The 23596-nt window shown below is 45.0% G+C and overlaps 1 protein-coding gene across 1 annotated transcript in view; it reads right to left on the reverse strand.

The window, feature by feature from the left end:
- Positions 1-22740, reverse strand: part of LOC137626046 (ribonuclease Z, mitochondrial-like) — an 80194-nt gene extending 57454 nt beyond the window's left edge. Inside the window, exon 1 of the mRNA XM_068357130.1 lies at positions 22550-22740. Coding sequence (XP_068213231.1) covers positions 22550-22693 — 144 coding nt within the window. The 5' untranslated portion in view covers positions 22694-22740. The remainder of the gene's footprint in view (positions 1-22549) is intronic.
- Between the last annotated feature and the right edge of the window lie 856 nt (positions 22741-23596).

A 23596-nucleotide genomic window follows, 5' to 3' on the forward strand; every position in this document is an offset into this window, starting at 1 on the left:
TAACCCTCGTTAAAAATCTAATGGCTCGTCATTTCAGCTATGCCGAAAGTAAACCCTATGTAAATAGCGTGGTTTGTATTTCGGTTACGGAACAATTATATATATATTCAGTATATGAAAAGTAAGTGATTAAGTAAAGACAAAACATGAAATGGCTGGTCATGCGAGGACGAAAGACAGAACGTCTGAACATCGTCCGAGGCAAAAGTGAAATGAGACATTTCATCAGTGTGGGAGGGAGGAAGGGTAGCAAGCTACCACTCCCCTACCCCCTGCTAACTAGCGCGGGGGTAGTTAACCCTCGTTAAAATTCTATTGGCTCGTCATTTCAGCTACGCCGAAAGTAATACCCTATGTAAATAGCATGGTTTGTATTTCGGTTACGGAACAAAGCTAGGTTTGTATCGTTAGGAAAAATACAAATTATCTACGAATTTGTCATCTGTTCCGTAACTGAATACAAACCACGCCATTTACATGGGGTGACTTAACCCTTAGGAAGGGAGGTAAGTCCCCTGCCATACTGGCTTTGGCTTGCCCCTGGGGCCCCGAACCTGAGTTCATAAAGCAACTCAAGGATTGGGGCCCCTGCGCCTCGCAGGCAGCTGAGGGGCTGCTGCGGCCTATGTAAGTTGTGTGTGAAGGTGAGCAGTGACACGTCCTAGGAAGTTGACCTGGAGTTCCTTAGAAGGAAATCTAGGCTAGGACTACCCAATACCACCTCGTCAGGGTATGGGGACATGACAGTATTACAAATTAATACTAGGAACACAAGGAAGCATGGCTTACCTGCAGAGGTTCGAGGTCAGCTGTGCAAAGGACCCAGGATGCTGTTTTTCTCCAAGGGAGGAGAAGATGAAGAAAAGAAAAGGGTCAGACATATCTTTTCATTCACACAGACTAAAACCGGGTAACAATGCCCTCAACCTTCTGCTACTTGTCCAATTAGGAGCCTGAGGTTAGACCATCTGTTGTGCAGCCACCACAGGGCCGATAGAAAACTTATCGAGCCTCCTGTGTGTCACGTCTTGCAGGTAGTGGGCCATGAAGGTGGTCTGACACATCCACACCCCAGTTTGCAGGACCTGCGTCACTGAAAAGTTCTTCTTGAAGGCCAGGGACGTAGCCACGCCCTGATGTCATGCGCCCTAGGGCACCGTGACGGAGGAGGGTCAGAACTCAAGGCCAGGTGGATCACCTTGCGGATCCAGGCCGAGATGGTATTTCTGGTGACCCTCCTCTTCGTTGCCCCGGTGCTAACAAACAAGGCTCGCACCTGGGGCCGGACTGCAGCTGTTCTTTTCAGACACAACCTCAGACTCCTGACTGGGCACAGTAGGAGATGGTCTGGGTCATCTGTTACAGAACGAAGACTCGAGACCTGGAAGGAGTTGAACCTAGGGTCCAGCGCTCCCGGATTCTGAATCTTAGCAACTAACTCAGGGAGGAAGATGAACGTTACCTCCCCCCATCCCCTTGAATGGGTGACGTCGTAGGAGAGACCATGCAGTTCGCTGACTCGCTTGGCCGAGGCCAAAGCTAGCAGGAACACCGTCTTCCAGGTAAGGTGGCGATCAGAAGCCTGGCGCAATGGTTCGTAGGGAGGCCTCTTAAGAGACCTGAGGACTCGAACCACGTTCCAAGGAGGAGGTCTCACCTCCGACTGAGGGCAGGTAAGTTCTTAACTCCGTATGAGAAGAGACAGTTCCAGCGAGGAGGAAATGTCCATTCCTTTGAGCCTGAAGGCAAGACTTGAGGCTGAGTGATAGCCTTTCACTGCCGAGACTGAAAGGCGCATTTCTTTCCGCAGATACACAAGGAACTCCGCTATTGCTGGTAAAGTGGCATCGAGAGGAGAGATACCCCTTCCACGACACCAACCACAGAAAACTCGCCACTTCATCTGGTAGACTCCTGCGGATGACCTGCGCAGATGGCCAGACATCCTTTCCGCAACTTGTTGCGAAAAGCCTCTCTCAGAGAGGAGACGCTGGATAGCCTCCAGGCTTGAAGCCGAAGCGATGCTACGGCTTTGTGGAAGATGTTGCAGTGTGGTTGTCTGAGTAGCTCGTGTCGTGGGGGAAGCTCTCTCGGGGGTTGCGTCAGGAGCTGCAGAAGGTCCGGGAACCACTCTGCATGATGCCATAGCGGAGCTATCAAGGTCATCGAGAGATTGACCGATGTTCTGGTCTTGTTGAGGACCCTCCTCATCAGGCAGAACGGGGGAAAGGCGTACACATCGACGTTGTCCCACCGTTGTTGGAAGGCATCTTGCCAGAGGGCCTTGGGGTCCGGGACTGGGGATCAGTACAGCGGAAGCTTGGTGTTCAACGCCGTAGCGAACAGGTCCACAGTCGGGGAACCCCACAAAGTCAGGACTTTGTTGGCTATCCGAAGACCCAAAGACCACTCGGTACTCACTATGTGCGTCGCTCTGCTCAGACTGTTGGCGAGCACATTCCTCTTGCCTGGAATGAAGCGAGCCGCAAGTGAAATTGAGTGGACTTTGGACCATCTCAGGATCTCTACTGCAAGATGGGATAGCTGCTCCAAAAATTTACCTCCCTGCTTGTTGATGTAAGCCACTACCGTGGTGTTGTCGCTCATCACCACTACGGAGTGGCCCGCCAGGACTTGGTGGAACTTCTGAAGGGCCAGGAAAACGGCCTTCATCTCCAGCAGGTTTGTGTGAAGGTACTTTTCTGATTCTGACCACAGGCCTGAGGCCTTGTGGTTCAGAACGTGGGCCCCCCACCCCTTGTTTGATGCGTCCGAATACAGCATCAAAGCCGGGGAAGGGACGAGAAGATCCACTCCCTTTCGTAGGTTCTCGTCTGCCACCCACCAATCCAGGTCCGCTTGTTCCGCAGATCCCATGGGGATCAGGATGTCCAGGGAGTCGAGTCCTTGACTCCACTGAGACTTCAGTCGCCACTGAAGGGATATCATTCTGAGGCGACTGTTGGGGACGAAACGGGTCAGAGAGGAGAGGTGGCTGAGGAGACGAAGCCATGAATGGGCTGGGAGTTCTTCTCGATTGAGGAAAGGTTTCGCAACCTTCCTCAGCCTTGCTATCTTTTCGTCTGATGGGAAGGCTGTGTGGAGATTGGTGTCTATGATCATGCCTAGATATACCAGTTTCTGAGAGGGCTGCAGAGAGGACTTCTCGAGGTTTACCACGATCCCCAGATCCCGGCAAACTTCGAGGAGCTTGTCTCGGTGGCAAAGGGATGCCTCCGAGTCTGCCAGGATCAGCCAGTCGTCCAGGTAACGAAGGAGACAGAAGCCGATCCTGTGAGCCCATGAAGAGATGATGGTGAAGATTCTGGTGAACACCTGAGGCGCTGTGGAGAGACCGAAACACAGCAACTTGAACTGGTAGATCTTGTCGTCTAAGCAAAATCTCAGGTACTTCCTTGAAGACGGATGAATTGGGATCTGGAAGTACGCGTCCTTCAGATCCAGTGTGCACGTGAAGTCTTGCGGTCTCACTGCAAGCCTGACCGTGTCTGCCGTCTCCATGCTGAACGGAGTCTGCTTGACAAACCCGTTCAGGGTCGAGAGGTCGATGACTGGTCTCCAGCCTCCAGACTCCTTTTTGACAAGAAAGAGTCGACTGTAGAAGCCTGGGGACCCGTCTACGACTTCCTGGAGAGCGTCCTTCTCCAACATGGTCTGGACTTCGGCCCGGAGGGCCTGCCCTTTTGACGATCCCATGGCAAAAGAGCTCAACGACACTGGATTCGCTGTCAGATGAGGTAGAGATGCCGTGAACGGGACGCGATACCCTTGAGAGATCACGGAGATCGTCCAGGTATCTGCCCCGAGTTGCTGCCACCTTGCTGCGCAACTCTGAAGGCATCCCCCCACTGGTGGACATACAGGGGGATTGCCACCCCTAGCGTTTCTGGCCTCGGCCGGTACCTCTAGGGTTCTTGCCTCCCCTGGAGGACTTCTTGCTCCTCCTGCTCTTGGCAGGAAAGGGCTTAGACACCTTGGGCTTCGCTGCTAGGTTGTCTTCTTCGTGTCCTTGGTTGGGCGGGGCTGCTGGACTGCCGGAGGCTTGTAGGGCCTTGATGTCAGGGCCCTATGGATGAGGGAATCCTGGTTGGATTTCCTCCACCTCTCGGCAGTGAGCTCCACGTCCTTAGGCTCGAACAGGCTCTTACCGAGGACGGAAGAGTGTCTGAGCCTACTAGACTCCGCGCTGGGAACCTTATGGTGGAACCTCTCGGCCACAGTGTACTGACGCTTGAGGATCATGTTGGTCCACAAGCTCGAGACTTGGTGGGACAGGAACTCGATGGTTCGAGTGCCCGAGAGGAGGAAGGTTTCCAGTGCTTTCCTGGTGCTTTCCTTGGAGAGGTCCTCGGACCGCACCAGGATGCCCAGAGACCCCAGCCAGATGTCGAGCCATGAAGTGGCCTGCATGGCGCACTTGATGACCTTCTCCTGGCTCTGGATCTCAGTGGCTGAGAAGGACACGTGCCAGTAGGAGAGTCTCTCAAGAGGGACTCCCCCTGTGAGTTCTTCCACGGAGTGATGTAAGGGAAGACTCAGCGAAGACTCCTCGAGGATCTCGAAGTACCTCTTCTGATGGACTCGAGGAGGAGGGAGGAGCTTATTCCCGGCACTCAATCTGCTGGAGGAGGCAAGCTACGCGAGCTGTCCCTCGATCTTGAGGGTTTCTGAGTGCCATAGACGCGGTCCAGAACCGTGTCCTTCCCTTCACGAGGTGGGACCTCAGGGTCTGGGATCCCGTTTAGATTCCTCATGAGGGTCAGGACTTGCCAGAACGCATGTTCTGACTCCTGGTGCTCGCCTCCCGACGGACTTGCAGCGAAGTCTCCAGTCCCCAAGGGCTCTTCCTGGGGGGACACGTGGGCATCCTCGACCGCTCTAGGCTGTTCCTGTCTGATCCTGGCTGACGATTTGGGAATCATCTTAGAGTCCTTAGGCTCCCTCCTGGGTGGGATACAGGACTCTAAAAGCGAAGGAGGCAGGTCCTTCAGGACGAGGAGACCTCTCGGGAAGAGGAGGAACTTCCTCCATTGGTGCGATGGGGAAGTCTTCCTGCTCAACCGACTCTCCTGAGGAGGGGTACTCCTCCTCCGCAGGGGAGGGCGAGAAGGTCTGAGGTGGAGTAGGAGCCTTGCGTAAGGATCTGCGCGGGGACAGCCTAGGCCTCGGAGGAGGATCCACAGGAGAGACTCCTCTCTTCCTCTTCAGGGGGGAGGAAACTGCCGCTGGCTTGCGACCCGAATCAGAGAGGGCTGGCTTAATCGCCCGCACAAGAGCTCTGAGAAGGGTGTCGAACCAAAGCTGCTGTCTGACACTCCCTCTGGAGGGAAGGGGATCGATGGATCCCTAGGAGGAGTCAACGGACGAGGGTTCGCCATCAGGGCTGGAAAGGAAGAATCCCTAGACCTGTCCGGGGAGCACTCCCCCTCTGACGAGCGCGCTGGTCTGCGCTTGCGGGGAGGGGAGCACAACAAGTAAGAAACCGCCTGTCGGCGATCGCGCTGGGGCTCGTGAACCGGGCCTGGAACAGGGTCGCGCGCGGAAGGGTAGCGCGATGCTGGAAAATCGTGCACGAGGGTGCATGGTCAGGAGCGATGGCGCTGTGGTGCGCTGACGACAGAGCGGGCACGTGAGTGCGGGAGCGCGCAGCAGCGTGAGCGGGAACAAGGCCGCGAGAGCGCGTAGGCGATGGTGTAGGCGTACGGCGATCAGGAGCTGGAACAGGAGGAGGCCGAACGCGCGGGCGCGCAGCGACTTGGTGCAGCCCCGAAGGGCGTGAGATGACAGGGGCGCCTGCGCGCGTGTCCGGGAGAACCAGCCGAGGGAGCGATAGCGCTGTAGCAGGGTCGCGAGCGACCTGGGGGCGACGGTCAGGAAGGAACAGTCTATTCGCCTGTGGGTGCACTAGTTGCGCTGGCGATCGTGGGCGCGCATAGCGCACATCAGGAACAGGTCGCACCAGGATTCGCTGCTTCGAAGGTCGCTCGCTGCGAACCGCGTGAGGGTGTTCTGGGGCAACCACTGTTGCCTTGAACACAGGCACAGGGCGTGTAGCTGGAACAGGAGGCGTTGGTTGAGCGTCGCGAGCGATTGTGTCTGTAGCAAGACTCGCGCGATTGTGTCTGTAGCAGACTCGCGCGGTTCCAGAGGCAGCCGTGAGCGCCCGTGCGCTGACTTGGCAACCTCTGGAGCGACGCGCTGAGTCGGCGTGACACGTGGTCGCGTTGGAGAGCCCGTGGGTGCTGGTACAGGAACTGCGTGCGAACCTCCCTCGTAGCGCGAGCCTCCTTAGGTGAGCGCGATGAATCAAGGCACACATGGGCGCGTTGCAGAGCGCGTGAGAGCTGCAGCTGGAATCGCTAGGGTTGATTGAATTGAATATGGGATTTAGGCATTAAGCCAAGCACTGGGGCATCAAAGGCCATTCAGCGCTATATAACTAAAATCATTCAATCATATCTGTACACTCACAACATTTAGTATCATTTTAACCTTTAATACAAATCGTAACACTTTCATACAATAAAATCTAGATGTGAAATAAATAGGGATTAAAAGGGTAAAATAAATAAATAAATTAATAAAATCAATTATAGCTCGTAATATAACCCAATACTTTGTATAAATTTTCTCAAGTTCAGGGTATTACAGTTTTCCCCCAGTATATCTCTTAACGGTTTGTCCTGGAGTAAATGTGTCCTCCTCTGGAGATTAAAAACAGGACAATCGACTAAAATATGTTTAACATCCATTGTCACTTGACAGGTATTACAAAGAGGGGCCTGTCTCCCTTCCCCACTCTTCATTAAATAATTGTGCGTTGCATGTGTATGGCCAATACGCAGCCTAGTTAAAATAATGGTATCCCTTCTACTTGTAGAATTACAAGATGACCATTTATCCACCAATGGGTGGATTTGTTTCAATTTTGTATTGGTGGTCCGTTCAGACCATCGAGCTTGCCACTTATTTTTACAGTAAAGATGAATCTCACTTCTAAGATCTTTGTAAGGAATACTCAAGGGGGATGGATTACTTAGCCCTGAAGCTTCCTTTGCTGCCTTATCTACTTGTTCATTCCCATCCACCCCAACATGGGCAGGGACCCAACAGAAGTGAACACTGATACTCTTCCTAGACTGCAGAGGTACTAACCAGTCCAGCACCTCTTGTACTAGATGATGGCCTGGCATAATTTGTTTTAATGAGAGTAAAACACTATTGGAATCCGTAAAAATTGTATAAAAACTATTTTGGTTGCCATTTTTAAAAATATGTTGGACTGCGAGAATTATTGCGTACAGCTCAGCAGTAAAAATTGAACAAGAGGATGGGAGTTTCCTTCTAATAACAATATCCCCCACCACAGCTGCACTTCCAACTCCTGCAGCCGATTTGGAGCCATCTGTAAAAACATGTTTCCCATGATGTTGAGCAGCATGATTTAAAAACTCACTTTTCATTACCCTACTAGGTAAGGTATTTTTCCCTCCTGCCGTAAAACATACTTTAACAGGTGGATTACACCAAGGAGGAGACTTGGGATATCCTACCTCTGCTATCTGTGCTGTTAACAAGCCTACTTCTCTAGCATCATTTTTCAGCTGTACTTCCAAAGGCTTAGGCACTCTAGATCTGTTAGGAGCCCGATCTAAAGGCGCCCTAACATATTTACAGTTAGGATTGTTTCTCACAGCAAGGGACCTAGCTAAAAACCTCAAACTCAACTCCTCTCTGCGAATGGAAAGGGGAGGTATGCCAGAATCAACATAGAGACTGTCAATGGGAGATGTTCTGTAAGCACCTGTGCAGATGCGAAGCCCAGCATTGTGAACAATATCAAGTTTTCCAAGTAAAGTCTTTGTAGCTGACCCATATATTTGGCATGCATAGTCTAACTTGCTCAGACACAAAGATGTATAAATTCTAAGCAAAGTTGTTCTATCAGCACCCCAATCAAAATGCGATATCACTTTCAGAATGTTCAGTGACTTCTTAACCCTGATAGATAGGTCATTTATATGGGGACCAAATGTCATTTTCTTGTCGAAAATGACTCCAAGAAACTTGACACTATCCTCATATGGCAAAATACAATCATTTAAGAAAAGGGTGGGGATCTCTTCCCTTTTACGAGTACGAGTAAAGCGAATGGCTTTGGTCTTCTGAGGAGAAAACATGAATCCGCGAGAATTTGCCCATGCGGAAGCAGCATTTATTGCAATTTGAAGATTTTGGCATGCTTGTAGTGCAGATGATCCACTACAATAAATTGCAAAGTCATCGACAAATAGTGATCCTTGTATGCCAGGAGGTATGTGACTAATGAGACTATTAATTGCAACAGCAAACAAAGTCACACTCAATACGCTGCCTTGGGGGACACCTTCTTCTTGCATGTAGGATGAAGATAGTTCTGACCCTACTCTCACTTTAATGGAGCGGTTTGATAAAAATTCTTCAATAAAAGAGAACATATGTCCTCCTATACCCCACGAGGCCAATTGCTTTAAAATACCACCCCTCCAGGTGGTGTCATATGCCTTTTCGAGGTCAAAAAAGACACCCACCACCTGGTTTTGGTTAGAAAAAGCATTTGAAATTTCCCTTGATAACATCAGCAAAGGGTCCAGAGTACTTCGGTTCTTCCTAAAACCAAACTGTCTGTTAGATAAAAGATTTTTTGATTCTAGATACCACACAAGTCTGTTGTTGATCATTCTCTCAAATAGTTTGCATATGCAACTGGTCAAGGATATGGGCCTATAACTAGATGGCAGTTCTGGGTCTTTACCAGACTTGTGGCCTGGAATTACAATTGAAGTATGCCAGGAATCAGGAGATGTATGGGAAGCCCATAGACCATTAAAGGTTTCTAATAAAAATTCCTTGGTATCCACTGGAAGATGTGATATCATTTCATACCGGATGCCATCCTCACCTGGGGCAGTTAAAGAAGAGCTGGAGATAGCATTTTGCATCTCCTCCATACTAAAAGGCAGGTTAAAAGCTTCAGTATTTGAAGAAGCAGGAGGAACAACAGATGTTGATGCTCTAATTTGTTGAAATGCTGGGGAATAGTTGTCAGCACTTGATACATGAGCAAAGTGCTTAGCAAGAACCTCTGCTACATCTTTGGGGTCAGATATATATCTATTATTTTCCCTTAATATTGGTAGAGGCTTAGGGACGAATTTACCTTGAAGTTTTCTAATCTTGTCCCATATTTCCTTTGAAGGAGTTTTGGTATTAATATTAGATATATATTTCTTCCAAGATGCTCTCTTTGCTTTTTTAAAAATTCTTTTTTGTTTGGCACAGGCTCTGAGATATGCTATTCTATCTGCTAAATAGTTTGTCCTCAAGTATCTTCTGAAGCAAGTTCGGGTCACTTTTCTTGCGTTGGCACATTCTTTACTCCACCAAGGAACTACAGAGCGATGAGGTAAACCGCATGTTTTAGGTATAAACTTGCTAGCATTATCATCAATAATATTTTCAAGATGTTGATAGGCATGCACTGGAGATGTAAATTCATCATATTCTTTATCAGTGTGTGAACAGTTTTCATAAGCTGCCCAGTCTGCCTCATCTATCTTCCATTTTGGTGGACACTGAGAAGGAAGATTATGGACATAATTTAACATTATTGGCCAATGGTCACTGCCATGTAGGTGTTCATTTATTGACCAAAGGTAGTCCAATCGAATGGATGAGGAACAGATTGACAAATCAATGGCTGATGTAGAGTTGTGGAATACATCATACCTAGTTGGAGAACCATCATTCATTAGTATTACATCATTGTTGTCGATTAATTCTTCAACAAGATTACCCCATCTATCGCACACATTTCCACCCCATAAAGTATGCTTTGCATTAAAATCACCCATTAAAATAAAAGGGGCAGGAAGCTGATTGATCAAGTCTTGGAGGTCAGAAAGTCTAAGCCTTCTTGGATTACCAGCATGATCTAAGAGGAAAAGTTCTAAGGATGGTTCAATATATAGCGAGCATAAAGTAATTTTTTTCCCGATATGAGTTCTAACTGCACATGCCTGTAGTGGTGTATTGAGTGGGATTGTTTCAAATTTTACAGATTTGTGAATAATAAAACCTGTACCACCTTGAGCTCTTGCAGCTTGCAAAGGAGGGGATCTACAAAAATGATAATTGAGTCCAGGATTAAATGGTTTGTCACTGATCTTGGTTTCCTGTAGGCAAATTACCTTCGTGTCTGAGTCCCTGGTTAAAGTTTTTATTTGCTCAATGCTAGTACTTAGACCTCTGCAATTCCACTGGATGATAGACATTATCTTTTGTTATTATTTTTCTTTGTCTCATTTGTCTTTTGGGACTTTTCAGATGAAGCCATGTAAGGCCTGGAGATGGAAGGCTTTACTAGGCCACCACTCTTCTTTTCTTTCTTTCTAGGATCTTTATAAGAGTCAACCTTAGGATCATGAGCAGTAGGGCACTTACCTGACTTAGATGAAGGTGAGGATGATGGGGACCTTTTCCTCTTTGGAAGATCTTGTTTTCCAATCTCCATCAAATCAGGTAGAGATTCTGCCTGAGACAATACATTTAAGGTGGTGGAAGCCACATTGGCTTCCTTGGAGGATTGTGCTAGAACTTCAACAGTTCGAGCACTTAACCCAGAAGGCTGGGCTACTACCTCTAGGGGAGGTGCTCCTATCGGTGACAATACTTTTGGTGTGTTGGACACCATATTGACCTCTTTGGAGGTTTGTGCTCTGGCTTTTATAGCCTGAGCACTTGACCCAGATGGCTGGGCTACTACCACTAAGGGAGATGCACCTGACGGGCCAGGTGCTGCCACTGGTCCCCCTGTGGTAGTAAGGGGTAGTGGATTATAATCTTTTGTTGGCATCTTAACCGCGCGAGCAAAATTAAGTTGCCGATTGAGTAAATGCTTTGCATAACCTACACTTATATGTTCAGCATTTGCTTTCAAGATTGCAGCTTCTTCATTCTTGTATTCTCTACATCTTTTATCATTTGGTTTATGATTATCTTTACAGTTTGCACAGGTTGTATCTCTGTTGCATTGGCCATGTTCTAACAAAGAACAGTTAATACAGATCTTCGTATTATTGCAGTACCGGGAAGGGTGACCGTACTTGAAACAATTAAAGCATTGTAAAGGCCTAGGTTTATATTCTCGAACACGTACTCTTTCATTCTCAATAATTATATGATCTGGTATAACAGGGGTTTCAAATGTTAAAACTACCATGCTTGTTTGAGGAATCTTACTTACTTTCCAAACATTAGCAGGGCACATGTCCAGAATTTCTGGTTCTGAGAATTCATATAGATCTTTATCAAAAACTACTCCTTTACCATAGCTGAAGCTCATATGTGGTTTAATATCCTTAATAGGATCAATTTCTGCAATCTTCATGCCACAAAGCATGTGAGCTTGAGTATCTGATTTTGCATTAATCAAAACAGATTGCTTACCGTATCTACTAATATCCTTACTTTTAATTAAACCAACTTTTTTTTGTATAAATTTACTCATCTTATAATAGTTATAATTATCTATCTTTCCAGATGCAATTATCCATGTTGGGGGCTTAGGGGTTCTTACTTCTGGAAGTCTATGCTCTATTTCTTTTTCCATCCATTCTTCTGGTTTATATACCTCTAGGTGTCTTGGTGCTTTATCACATAAAGCCCCAGAAATCAAACAATTGTCAATTTTTATGCTCTTTAAATTTTTATTTGCTTCTAAAGCAATCTCAAAACTTGAAAATGATACCCAAGCTTCCCAAAAGCCTTTACTACCATTAAGCTCCATTAAAATTTCTTTGATTGCTCCAAATCTACAGAAGGCTTCATGAATTATGTCATAGCTACAACCAATTGGTATGTTTTTTAAGTGGAGAATTTTCAGATTTTTTGTTGGATCTGGTAATGAGCCAGAACCAGAGAGTAAAGTATTACGGTTATTACAAGCATCATTTTCCACCAGTGCCGATAAATTGTCTTTAACAACACTGGTCAAAAAAGTATTGTTGGAGGAATCCTTTTTATTGCCGAGGTTGTCAACAGAGCTTTCCCTATTTAAACAAGCAGAAGTCGTCAACGGTGTCTGGGGTTCGCCATTTGATCCAGGGGTACGGGGAATATTAAGTTTACTCATTAATTATTTTTCAGGGGGAGGGAAGGGGTCATAATAACAATGAAAAAAAAAAAACAATGGAAAAAAATATAGTTTAAGGGAGAGAAAAAATTAAGACTGTCTGAAATTCCAAAGAAGACACCGTTAGCCTTTCCTGGAATTAATTTCTCCACCAATGACACCTGTGAAAGCTGCTTACCAAATGTCCACTCCCTACCCTACCACAAAGGGATGGTACCACTATGATTAGAGTGGCTCAAGTGTATGCCAAACCCGCTTGATGGGACTGAGAGCATTTCATGAATACAATCATCCCCACTCTAATCATAGTGGCAGGCAAACCGGACAGAATGCCGAGAGTCCTATCTCTATAAAATCGCCAACCCCTGGAATCCGAAGGCCAAATTTCCTAAGAGATAGTTCCGCGTGCCAGTATGGGAATACTGACACTCCTAGGTGTCCAAACATTTTCGGGCAGTTGGCAAGACCACCACAGCTCCCACAATTGATTTTGAAATAAAAACCGATCATGGATACAATGTCCCCTCTAAAAAACCTGGACAGTGAAATGGGTAAAAGAGTTTTGACAGCAAGGTTGGAGACAGCTGATAATTATGAAGGAGGAATAAGCAATAAGAGGTAATAGAAAAAGAATGAGAGAAATTTAGAGTCAAACTGAGGAAAAGAAATTCCCCAGTTCGAGAGCCCTCTTGCCCGTCACAAGCCTTCAGCACGGGAATGATATGCCGTGCTGAAGCCCAATGACTTCATCAAGGCATTCTCTCGTTAAGAGGGTGGAATCGCTAGGGGATGCGTATCAAGTCTCTCCCCCGAAGGGCGCGACGAGTTCGCAGGGACCTGAGGGCGCCTGTGCATCACTCAGGAACCTTTTGGACCACGCGCGATGGAACAGGAACTGGGGGGCGCCGAAGCACTGGCAACGGTGGACGCGTTGTCAGGAACTGGCCGCGTGTGCGCAGGCGAGCGCGGCAGCGCTATATCAGGAGCAGGGCGCGTCTGCACAGTTGGGCGCTTGCGCGCTACATCAGGAACAGCTGCCGATGGGCGTGGGCGCGTAGGGGAAAACTGGCGCGCAACAGGAACAGTGGCGCGAACGCCTAACGGTGAGCGCCGAGGCGCTATGTCAGGAACATCAGGAACGACAGCAGGGGGCGCAGGCGGAGCCTTACGCTTAGGGGCGTGAGGCGCAGTTTTGCGCTCAAGTCCCTGAGACCCCGAAGGGCCTGGAGACTGCGCAGTGGCAGACTCAAAAGGCACGTAAAGCGCATCAGCAGCCTTGGATGTAGAAGGTCGAGGTGAACCTTGTCCCGAAGGATGACCATCCTCCGAAGGGGATCGCGAACGATCCCCGGAGAGGTCTAGGTTGGTAGCTGGTAGGACAGGAGAGCGGCGAGTCATCTCCTCCGCAGAGGACTGTGGTGACGACAAGCCGAAGAGGTGCCTCCTAACCCCTTTGAAGGGGGAAGGAAGACCTCTACGGCAAAGGGGAGGGCGAGCCTTCCGCCTTATTCGCCCACGAGGGGCCGTGGGATCAGCAAGCTGACCATCATGGGGCATCCGAAGAAGCGTCTCTACCAGAGAACTTCCCCGAGAGGGAGTTTCAGTGGAAGGAGAGACTGTAGGACTAAGCTCCTCCCTCGAAGTATGTTCAGAGGGGGAGACAGAGTCTTCCGCTACCGCAGCCACAGGAACAGGTGTTTGGACAGACCCACGGGATGTTTCCGAAACAACAACGTCAACCACAGACAGAGGATCTATCTCCGCCGTAGTTGACGATTGTTTGACGCCGCATCCCGCTTGATCATGTCAAACGGGACTTCCTTGGAGGGCGAACCCTGGAGCCCCAAGGAAGCCGAAAGCTGAAAAAAGATCATTGTTAAAAACAAACACCTCCTCCGAGGGGGAAGGGGCAGCTGCCTAAATGGGAGGCAACGACCTCTCCCTCACCACGGGATCGGTTAATGACATCAACAACATGACGGTCTACGCTACCACAAGACCTGGGATTTTCTCTTTTCCGAGAAGCCTCGGAAGGAGAAAGATCCCTTTTAGCCTTCTTCTTACGTCTCCGAGCAAACCTCTCCCACTGGGAGGAAGACCACTCCCTACATTCAATGCACAAATTAGACCTATCACACCGTTGGCCCCTACACTGAGAGCATAAGGAGTGAGGATCCGTTTCTACGGCCAACATAAAGGTCCCACAAGGGCGGCTGGGAAGTCCAGGGCAAGTGCGCAAAAGGAGGAGTAGAGGCCAACTTCACACACAAACACTGAAAGAAAAAGCAAACAAAAATTATGGCAGTCAAAAAAGAGGAGAGCGCTGACAGGTCTGTTGTCTCTCGGAGCTAAAAGTAAAGCAAGTTAATCACTGGTGTGTGTGAGGGGGGAGGGGTAGCTAGCTACCCCTCCCTACCCCCAGCTAACTAGCAGTCGGGTAGGAAACCCTCGTTAAAACTTTATGGCTCGTCATCGGCTGCACCGAAGTAATTATCCCCCCATGTAAATAGCGTGGTTTGTATTCAGTTAAGGAACAAATATAAGTTCTCCATTCATGGTAACCATGTAAAAGAAGTGATTTTTTAATATAATTCTATATGTTTGGAATATCTTTAACATCCATTTGAACCTGAAAATATGGTATTTTCATTATAAAATAAATTTTTGAACATGCTTACCTGGTAGTTATATATATAGCTTACGTCCCTGACGTCACGGCAGAAAATTCAAATCTTGCGCCAATCGCCGATTGGATAGGCAGGTGTAACACCCCTGCACCCTAGCGAGGTACCTAGGAAACATTCCAGGAACCCTCATATATTCCATGCCTCTAGTCTCTTAGAGGGGAGGAAGGTGGGACTTAAATTATACTATATATAACTACCAGGTAGGTATGTTCAAAAATTTATTTATAATGAAAATACCATTTCTAAACATAAGACTTACCCGGTAGTTATATATATAGCTGATTAACACCTTTGGTGGAGAGTTAGAGACAGCTAGTATATCTGGAATTTTTCTCAAGAGTTAATTAAAACAAACTTAAGGTTCGTACCTGATAAGGAAGCTGACTTCAATGATTCTCTGTCTCATTATGTCTGCTAGCCTTATGAGATACAGCAATCCTCCCAGGGGCTGAAGATCTCGTAGGGACTGTCAAACCGGTGTATATACCTCATTGTGACAAAACCTCCTCTAATAACCAGTTCCGGGCGCTCTTCAAGGAACAAAATTGACCACCTGACCAAAATCAATGATTTTGGAAGACTAACACAGTCTCTGCAAACAACCATAAAAACAAATAAAAGTTCCAAGAGAAGAAAGGTTATTGGGATTATGGGAACGTAGTGGTGGATCCTTCACCCACTACTGCACTCACTATCACGAATGGTCCCAGAGTGTAGCAGTCCTCATAAAGTCTGGACACGATTAAAATAGTGTGAAGTGAACACAGATTTACTCCCCCCAAAAGGTTGTGTCCATAATACTCCACCACAATCTATTCTGCTTGAAGGTCATTCAAGTTGTTATAGTACTAACCTCATGCATCTTGACCTTAAAAACTTGAGGCCAGTGTCACTGGGATGTATATGAGCCTCTCTTATAAGAGTCTGATGAAGAATGAAAGGACGTTCTTGACATCTGATAACGAGGGCTTCTTAATCGAGAAGCTTTTGACTTGCCTCGCAACTCTTTCATACTGCCTGGGTAGAACTTCAGGGTTCTTACTGGACACAGGACTCTCTCCAACTCCTCGCCAACCATATCCGAAAAATTCGGAACTCAAAAGCCTTAGGTCAAGGTTGAGAAAGGCGGTCATTTCTGGCGAGAAAGCCTAACTGCAATGAGCAGATAGCTTCATTATCTCGAAAGCCAACGTTTTACTAAACGTATGAATTAACCAATTCTTTTAGGTGTCACCAGACTAACAAAAAAAAAAAAAAGTTTTCATTGAGAGGTCCTTAAAATTAAGATGAAAGCAAGTGCTCAACCTTGTCACTCATAAGGAACTTCAGGATTGAGTCCAGGATCCAAGCTGGTGAATCCTGGTTGTTTGATGTTTCAAACAAGTTGAGAAGTTCCTGTAGGACATTATCAATCGAAAGGTTCAAGATACTGTGTCTGACAACAGTCGCTAACACACACCTGTATCACTTGATGGAAGAGGACGAACAAATGAGCTTCCTTCGAAGGTAAAACAGGAAGTCAGCAATCTGAGTTGTAGAGATACTGGAAGAGAAAAATCAGAGTTGACTCTGCAACAATCTCTAAGGCTTCCCACTTGGATTGATAAATCCTGATGGTAGAAGTTCTTATTGCACTTGTAAAAGACTTAGCTGCCTCTTTCGAAAACATATAGATCCTGTGAGGTTTCAAAAAGCTGAAGGTAGCCAGAAGAAAAGCTTGGAGACTAGAAAGGTAACTTTCCAAGAGGGGTTGTTTGAGTAAAACTACTCTTAATGGAAGACTTCTAGGAGAGTCCACCATCCATTCCAGTATCTTTGTGAACCATCCTCTTGAGGGCCAAAGGAAGGCCACTAAAGTCACCTGGACCAGACTAATAGGAAAGCGTCTATGTGTAGACCAGACTGATAGGAAAGCGTCTATGTGGACTGCTTTGAGATCTGGCACTGGATAGCAGTAAGATTCTAGCCTCTTTGTCTGGTAAGTCACGAATAGGACTATACAAGAACGACACCAAAGAGTGTCCATTCTCCAGCTGAGAATGTTCTTCCAGAAGTTCTTCTCTTTTTTAAAGAACCCTGTTAGAAGGAATACATTCTTCTCCTTAGCCCAGATGAGAAGACTCCTCCCAGTCCCGAAAAGGAACCTTGAGTGGGTTCCGTTTTGCTTGGCAATGAAAGCCAATTCTGTGGTGTGATCGACATAGCTCTGCACCACTTTGTTCCAAACTGACCCTTCAAAGCTTTTTGAGAGCTAACTGGACTGTCAACAGTTCCTTTGGGTGAAGAGGAAGCTCTTCTGATCCTCTATCCAAAGTCCCGAAGCTTCCAACTGTCTAGTGTTGTTCCCACCCCGAAACCGAGGTGAGGGGACACAACACAAGGTCTAAGATCCTCAGTTCAAAAGGGGTGACCTTCCGGAAGTTTGACTGGATCGAACCACCACTGAAGGCAACTTCTTATAGCATCCTATAAGAGATGCATATCGACTCAAGACCTTCTCCTTGTCCCAAAAGATTGAGGTTGACATGGAGAGAATAAAGATAACTTACATAAGGATCATAGCTTCTAGCTTCTGACTGGCCAGGAATCGAACCCTGGTCCAGGAAAACTAGGATGAACAGAACACTTCTGTATCTTAGAAAGATTGCAGTTTCAAGAAGGCTTGCTCCGTTCTAAGAGGAGACGTAAAAGCCCGTAAAAACTTGACTCTGAATCACCATCCTTAAATAAAGTATTTTTTGTGATGGTGTCAGAAGATCTAACGGAAGTAGTGACGTTGTGTGTATCAGGATACATGTATTTAAGGTCCTGACTCCTGGCGTCAAGGAAACCCAGATCACCAGCTATGTCGCAGCGTTGTACTACGGCTAGATGCTCGATAAAAAACTTTCGTGATCAAAGAGATCGGAGCTAAGGCGTCCTTGATCTCGACATTCGATTCGACTAGTGTCACCACGAAGTCTGAGGTTCTCATGTTCAATGTCATGCCTCCTTCAAGATCTCCGACGTCGAGCGTCCTGAAAGACGGGGCGCCGAGCGTCCTGCAAGACGTGGCGCCGAGCGTCCTGAAAGACGAGGCGGCGAGCGTCCTGTAAGATGTGGCGCCGAGCTTCCTGTAAGGTGTGGCGCCGAGCATCCTGAAAGACGTGGTGCCGAGCGTCCTGAAAGACGAGGCGCCGAGCGTCCTGCAAGACGTGGCGCCGAGCTTCCTGCAAGACATGGCGCCGAGCGTCCTGCAAGACGTGGCGCCGAGCGTCCTGTAAGACGTGGCGCCGAGCGTCCTGTAAGACGTGGCGCCGAGCGTCCTGTAAGACGTGGCGCCGAGCGTCCTGGAAGGAGTGGCGCCGAGCGTCCTGTAAGACGTGGTGCCGAGCGTCCTGGAAGGAGTGGCGCCGAGCGTCCTGGTGTCAGAAGACTCTTCTAGTTGACAGGAAAATGCAATTCTTCTGAAAGGTTCAAAGTTATCTGAAAATCCTTCATGAAGATCGTAAGAAAGAGCTCTGATAAATCAATCATCCAGATACAGGGAGGCTCTGATGTCTCTTAAGTGCAGTATTCTGCTACATTTAGCAAAAGTTTAAATGCAAAGCCTGCCTCTTAAACTCCTCTTTAGAACTGTGAGAGAGATCTATTGGAGCTAAAACTAAAGGAGGTTTTCCTATGAAAGGAAATTGTAATCCTCCTTCAGAAGACATACTGACCAAAGGTCTACTCCCCTCTTCTCCCAAGATTGCCAGAAGTTATGTAGTCTGGCTCTACTGCCTAAAGGCGAAAACAGTCAAACTCTGCTTCGCCTTGTGACAGACTGACATGAGACTTTAAATAGTTCATGATTTCGATGCCTCCATGGAGAACTTTGACTTCTGAACGAAGGCATTGAGAGCAGTTACATCCAGGACCGGATAAAAGCCTCCCTCTCCCAAAAGAGAGACATTTGATGTTGCAAAGTCTGTTTTGCAGAGAGGTCTTATCAGAGTAACTAACAAAGGAGGTTTCACTAGGAAAAAGATTTCGCATCCATCCTAAAGGAATAGCACGGACCTCAAAGTTATCCTGCCCCGTTGTCTGGATCCCTCAAGAGATTCAGCGATCCATCCAGGGGGCTGTAAAAATCTCTGTGGGGCTGCCACAAGGTCCTCGACCTTAACGTGGTTAGACCTCCACCCTTGCTATCCTGGAATACCTGATAAGGAAGCTGGCTTCATAGGTTTATAGCTACTTTTTCCTATTGGAGTCCTTGGGCTTAAAGCATCTTACTTTTCCAACTAGGGTTGTAGCTTGGCTAGAGATAATAAAAATAATCTCGTACCTCATACAAGATCTAGAGGCCAGGTTATTCAGAGTAAAAAAGAAAGCTGTCTTTCCTTGGTGCTTCTGAGACTCTAAACAGTCTCCCACCATCCTTAAAGCTTCATTGATGACCACGTGTAAATTCAGAGGGTGGCGAACGTGGAGCCACAGGCATAAAATAATTTGGAAACTAATCATAAAAACTTTCATGAGTTTCTAAATCAACTGAATGACGAAAGGAATAAGGATCTTCTCCTTCTGAGAATCTCAAATTCAACAAGAGAAAAGTGATCACCAATGTCTTCTACTGACAAAGATCTTGTAAGACATGGCGCCGAACGTCCTGAAAGACGAGGCGCCGATCGTCCTGAAATACGTGGCGCCGATCGTCCTGAAAGAAGTGGCGCCGATCGTCCTGAAAGAAGTGGCGCCGATCGTCCTGAAAGACGTGGTGCAGAGCGTCCTGAAAGACATGGCACCGAACGTCCTGAAAGACGTGCCGCCGAGCGTTTTGAAAGACGAGGTGTCAAGCGTCTTGAAAGACGAGGCGCCGATCGTCTTGAAAGACGAGGCGCCGATCGTCCTGAAAGACGTGGCGCCGAGCGTCCTGAAAGACTTAGCGCCGAGCATAAAATTATCTTCATTACGTCACTCGGCGCGTTCAGTTCTTCAGAGGGTTCTCAGGCCGACTGGAGCTCTGGAACAAAAACCGTGTCTATGTTGGTTCGTAAGCATTATAGTATTGCTATTATTAGCAAATGTGATGCAAAGCAAGACTCTAACAGCAATGTTAGTAGCTTAACATCCAACGCTCTTTGCTTTCCCATGGCAAGGGCGAGCATTCTTGGGAACGTCAACAGGAACGCTCGAGAGGACATCTGCTCGTGAGCTAACGCCTCTCGTTTCCTTTGGCCGATCGACATTCCTTCTCCCAGGGGTTGGGGAGCTTGGAAGAGGTCTAAGGCTAGGAAAAAACATCCACTGTGCTGAATAAATTCACTGCACTAATTTAGCACTGAAACTTGCACTTTTAACTCTTAGACAATAGACCAAAATTACTCCTGCCAGTTGTGATAGATCTTTCTCTACTGCCAAGGGCTTGAATGAGAATGCAAAATCGTTTCTAGTTCTTGCTATATAAAAATGTAAAAAAATATTTTTTATAAAATATTATCCTGATATTTTCATTGTAAGTAAATGTTTGAACACACTTATCCGGTAGTTACATACTGTATAACTACCGGTAAAGATAAATGTTCTACATACTCACCCGGTAGTTATATATAACTACTGGGAAAGTTACATGTTATATGATTCAAATGAACAGATATAGGAATAACATATATAAATGTAAACAACCCTTGATTCTTAAAGGTTCCCAAAAATAGTGATTTGTTATTATCAAAATTAACAGATATCGCAAAAACGTATGTGTGTATATATATATATATATATATATATATATATATATATATATATATATATGTAAACAACCCTTAAATCTAAAGGGTTTCCAAAAATATTGGATTGCTACACTTTACAATCGGAACATATGTGAATACTGTATACGAATAATACTAGAATCCCAACATCGAAAGAAAATAAACAACGATATCAAGAATTGTTGGGACTGCATCGTATTTTCATGAGAACTACGCAGCGAAAATTAACAATCCGCTAGTTCTATTTAATCTTTGAAAATAGTATCGATGATTTAAAGAACGAATACTAAAAACACAAAAATTTCTAAAAAATTAATAGAATCTTTTTATATTAAAAGTTAAATACTTATTGTAAGTTAGATTTCCTTTTCATTCTTTACAAGAAAAAGCAAAGAAAAGAATTATGCAACATATTACGTAGAACTATGTTGCTTACGTCACACGATTGTGACGTCATTGAGATGGTGGAACGATCTCCGCCATCATGTTAAAGAGTAGGTTCGTAGTTTTACAGTAGGGGGAAAAAACTCCCATTCCTACCTCTGTTAAGATACAAACGTAGTTAAAGCACTAACACTCAGTAAAAATAAAATCCAACCAGCAAAGGCTAAAAATTAATGTACATCACCAAGATAACTGTAATATACAGGTTATAGCGTGTAAAAAAAATCCAACATCTTGCCGCTAGCGCGGCATGGAATTTATGAGGGTTCCTGGAATGGTTCCTAGGTACCTCGCTAGGGCGCAGGGGCGTTACACCTGGCTATCCAATCGGCGATTGGCGTGAGATTCGAATTTTCTGGCGTAACGTCAGGGACGTGAGCAATATATATAACTACTGGGTAAGTCTTATGTTTAAAATAATAGTTTCAAGAGATATATTTTCCATGTCACTTTCCCATTAAAGCAATTATCAAAATCATTGTCAGTAGCAGAAAACATAAGAGTTTCAATCCTGAGAGGATATAATACCAGAGGGGCTATGTCATAGCCTAACCTGACTTGGATGCCATGTCCTTACTTATGGATGGGTGGGTCCGGTGACTGGACCTTAACCTAAGGCAGCACATTCAAAATTTATCATCACTATTTACATGGCGATGAAGTCAAAGTCTTTTTGGAAACTAAATTTCATCATCGAGTAAGTAAATTTTACTGAACTCGAAAACATTGTGCTTCCGGGACCAGCTGTATAGAAGAAAATCGTAACGGTAACAAATATGTGGTTACGTTAATTGTAAATACATAAGAAGTGGAGCCTTTGCATATCGACAGACAGAACCTCCTGCGTGCATACAATACCACCTAACTAAACTTTCTCACCCAATCTAACCTAAAAGCTAAGTCCTTGCCTTTAACCTTACAGGGGGGTAACATCCCTTGAAGAACGCCACCCCTACAGACTACCATATCCTTAGGGATAGGGTTGTGAAAAAGTATTATTGGGAATGGTCATCATACATACACCCCTATATATATATATATATATATATATATATATATATATATATATATATATATATATATATATATATATATATATATATATATATATATATCAAGGTAAAGTTATAGATACAAACTGTTTTTTAGTAGAAAAGCTTTTCCGTCTGTAACAATAAAAACATATATATATATATATATATATATATATATATATATATATATATATATATATATATATATATATAGTATTACACAAATTAAAACAACATAAGCTTGACGTGGCTTAAAATCAGTCTTCGGCAAATAACAATAAATAAAATAGATACACTTAAATACATTATGAGCATATGAAAGAATTGATCAAACTTACATCATATCTTAAGCAAAAACATAAAATCTTAAATATAGTAAAGAATTCTACGATAAAGTAAATATATTGTATAGCGATTTCAGACAGAAAACGTAAAGATTTGGGTTCCGAATTTTCTTACCTTTTTAGGCATACTATTCAATATGTCAAGCAATTTCTTTTTATGACTGTAATTCCGGATGGTAGATCGTAGTATCTGAAGAGTTGCTAATGGTACTGCATTTACAGATAATATTCTTTTAACAACACATGATGCAAGGTACATTTCCCTGACGTTGGTCAAGCATGCAGCCTATGCCTAATACCGTGTTACCGGACGAGTTGCTCGATATAAATTAATTACGGGTTAAGTTGTAAGAAAAATATAAAATTCTCCTTTTAACTTACCATCTTGTGAATAATTTTATAAAATTTAACTTTATATACTCCATCAATATTTTGGTTATTCTTAAATTTGTAATTTTTAGTTAAACCTTTATAGATAATAAACTTCTATTCCTTGTTTTATAACTCGTATATATAAAATAAAACCATTCGATATTCTGTAATATTTTTATGAAAATGTTATAGATGATAAATCACCATTTTTTGTTTCATTATACACTATATATATATATATATATATATATATATATATATATATATATATATATATATATATATATATATATATATATATATATATATATATATATATATATGTGTGTGTGTGTGTGTGTGTGTGTGTGTGTGTGTGTGTGTGTATATATTATTATTATTATTATTATTATTATTATTATTATTATTATTATTATTTGCTAAGCTATAACCCTAGTTGGAAAAGCAGGAAGCTTTAAGCCTACAGATTCTAACAGGGAAAATTGTCCAGTAAGGAAAGGAAACAAAGAAAAATAAAAATTTTTAAGATGAGTAACAACATTGAAATATCTTCTATGTAAACAATAAAAACTTTAACAAAACAAGAGGAAGAGAAACAAGACAGAACAGCGTGCTCGAGCATACCCTCAAGCAAGAGAACTCTTACCCAAGACAGTGGAAGACTATGGTACAGAGGCTACGGCACTACCTAAGAGTAGAGACCAATTGTTTGATTTTGGAGGGTCTTTCTCCTAGAAGAGCTGCTGGCCATAGCTAAAGAGTTTCTTTTACTCTTAACAAGAGGAAAGTG

This window comes from Palaemon carinicauda, chromosome 33 (genome assembly GCF_036898095.1).
Source record: "Palaemon carinicauda isolate YSFRI2023 chromosome 33, ASM3689809v2, whole genome shotgun sequence".
In the NCBI taxonomy this organism is placed as follows: Eukaryota; Metazoa; Arthropoda; class Malacostraca; order Decapoda; family Palaemonidae; genus Palaemon; species Palaemon carinicauda.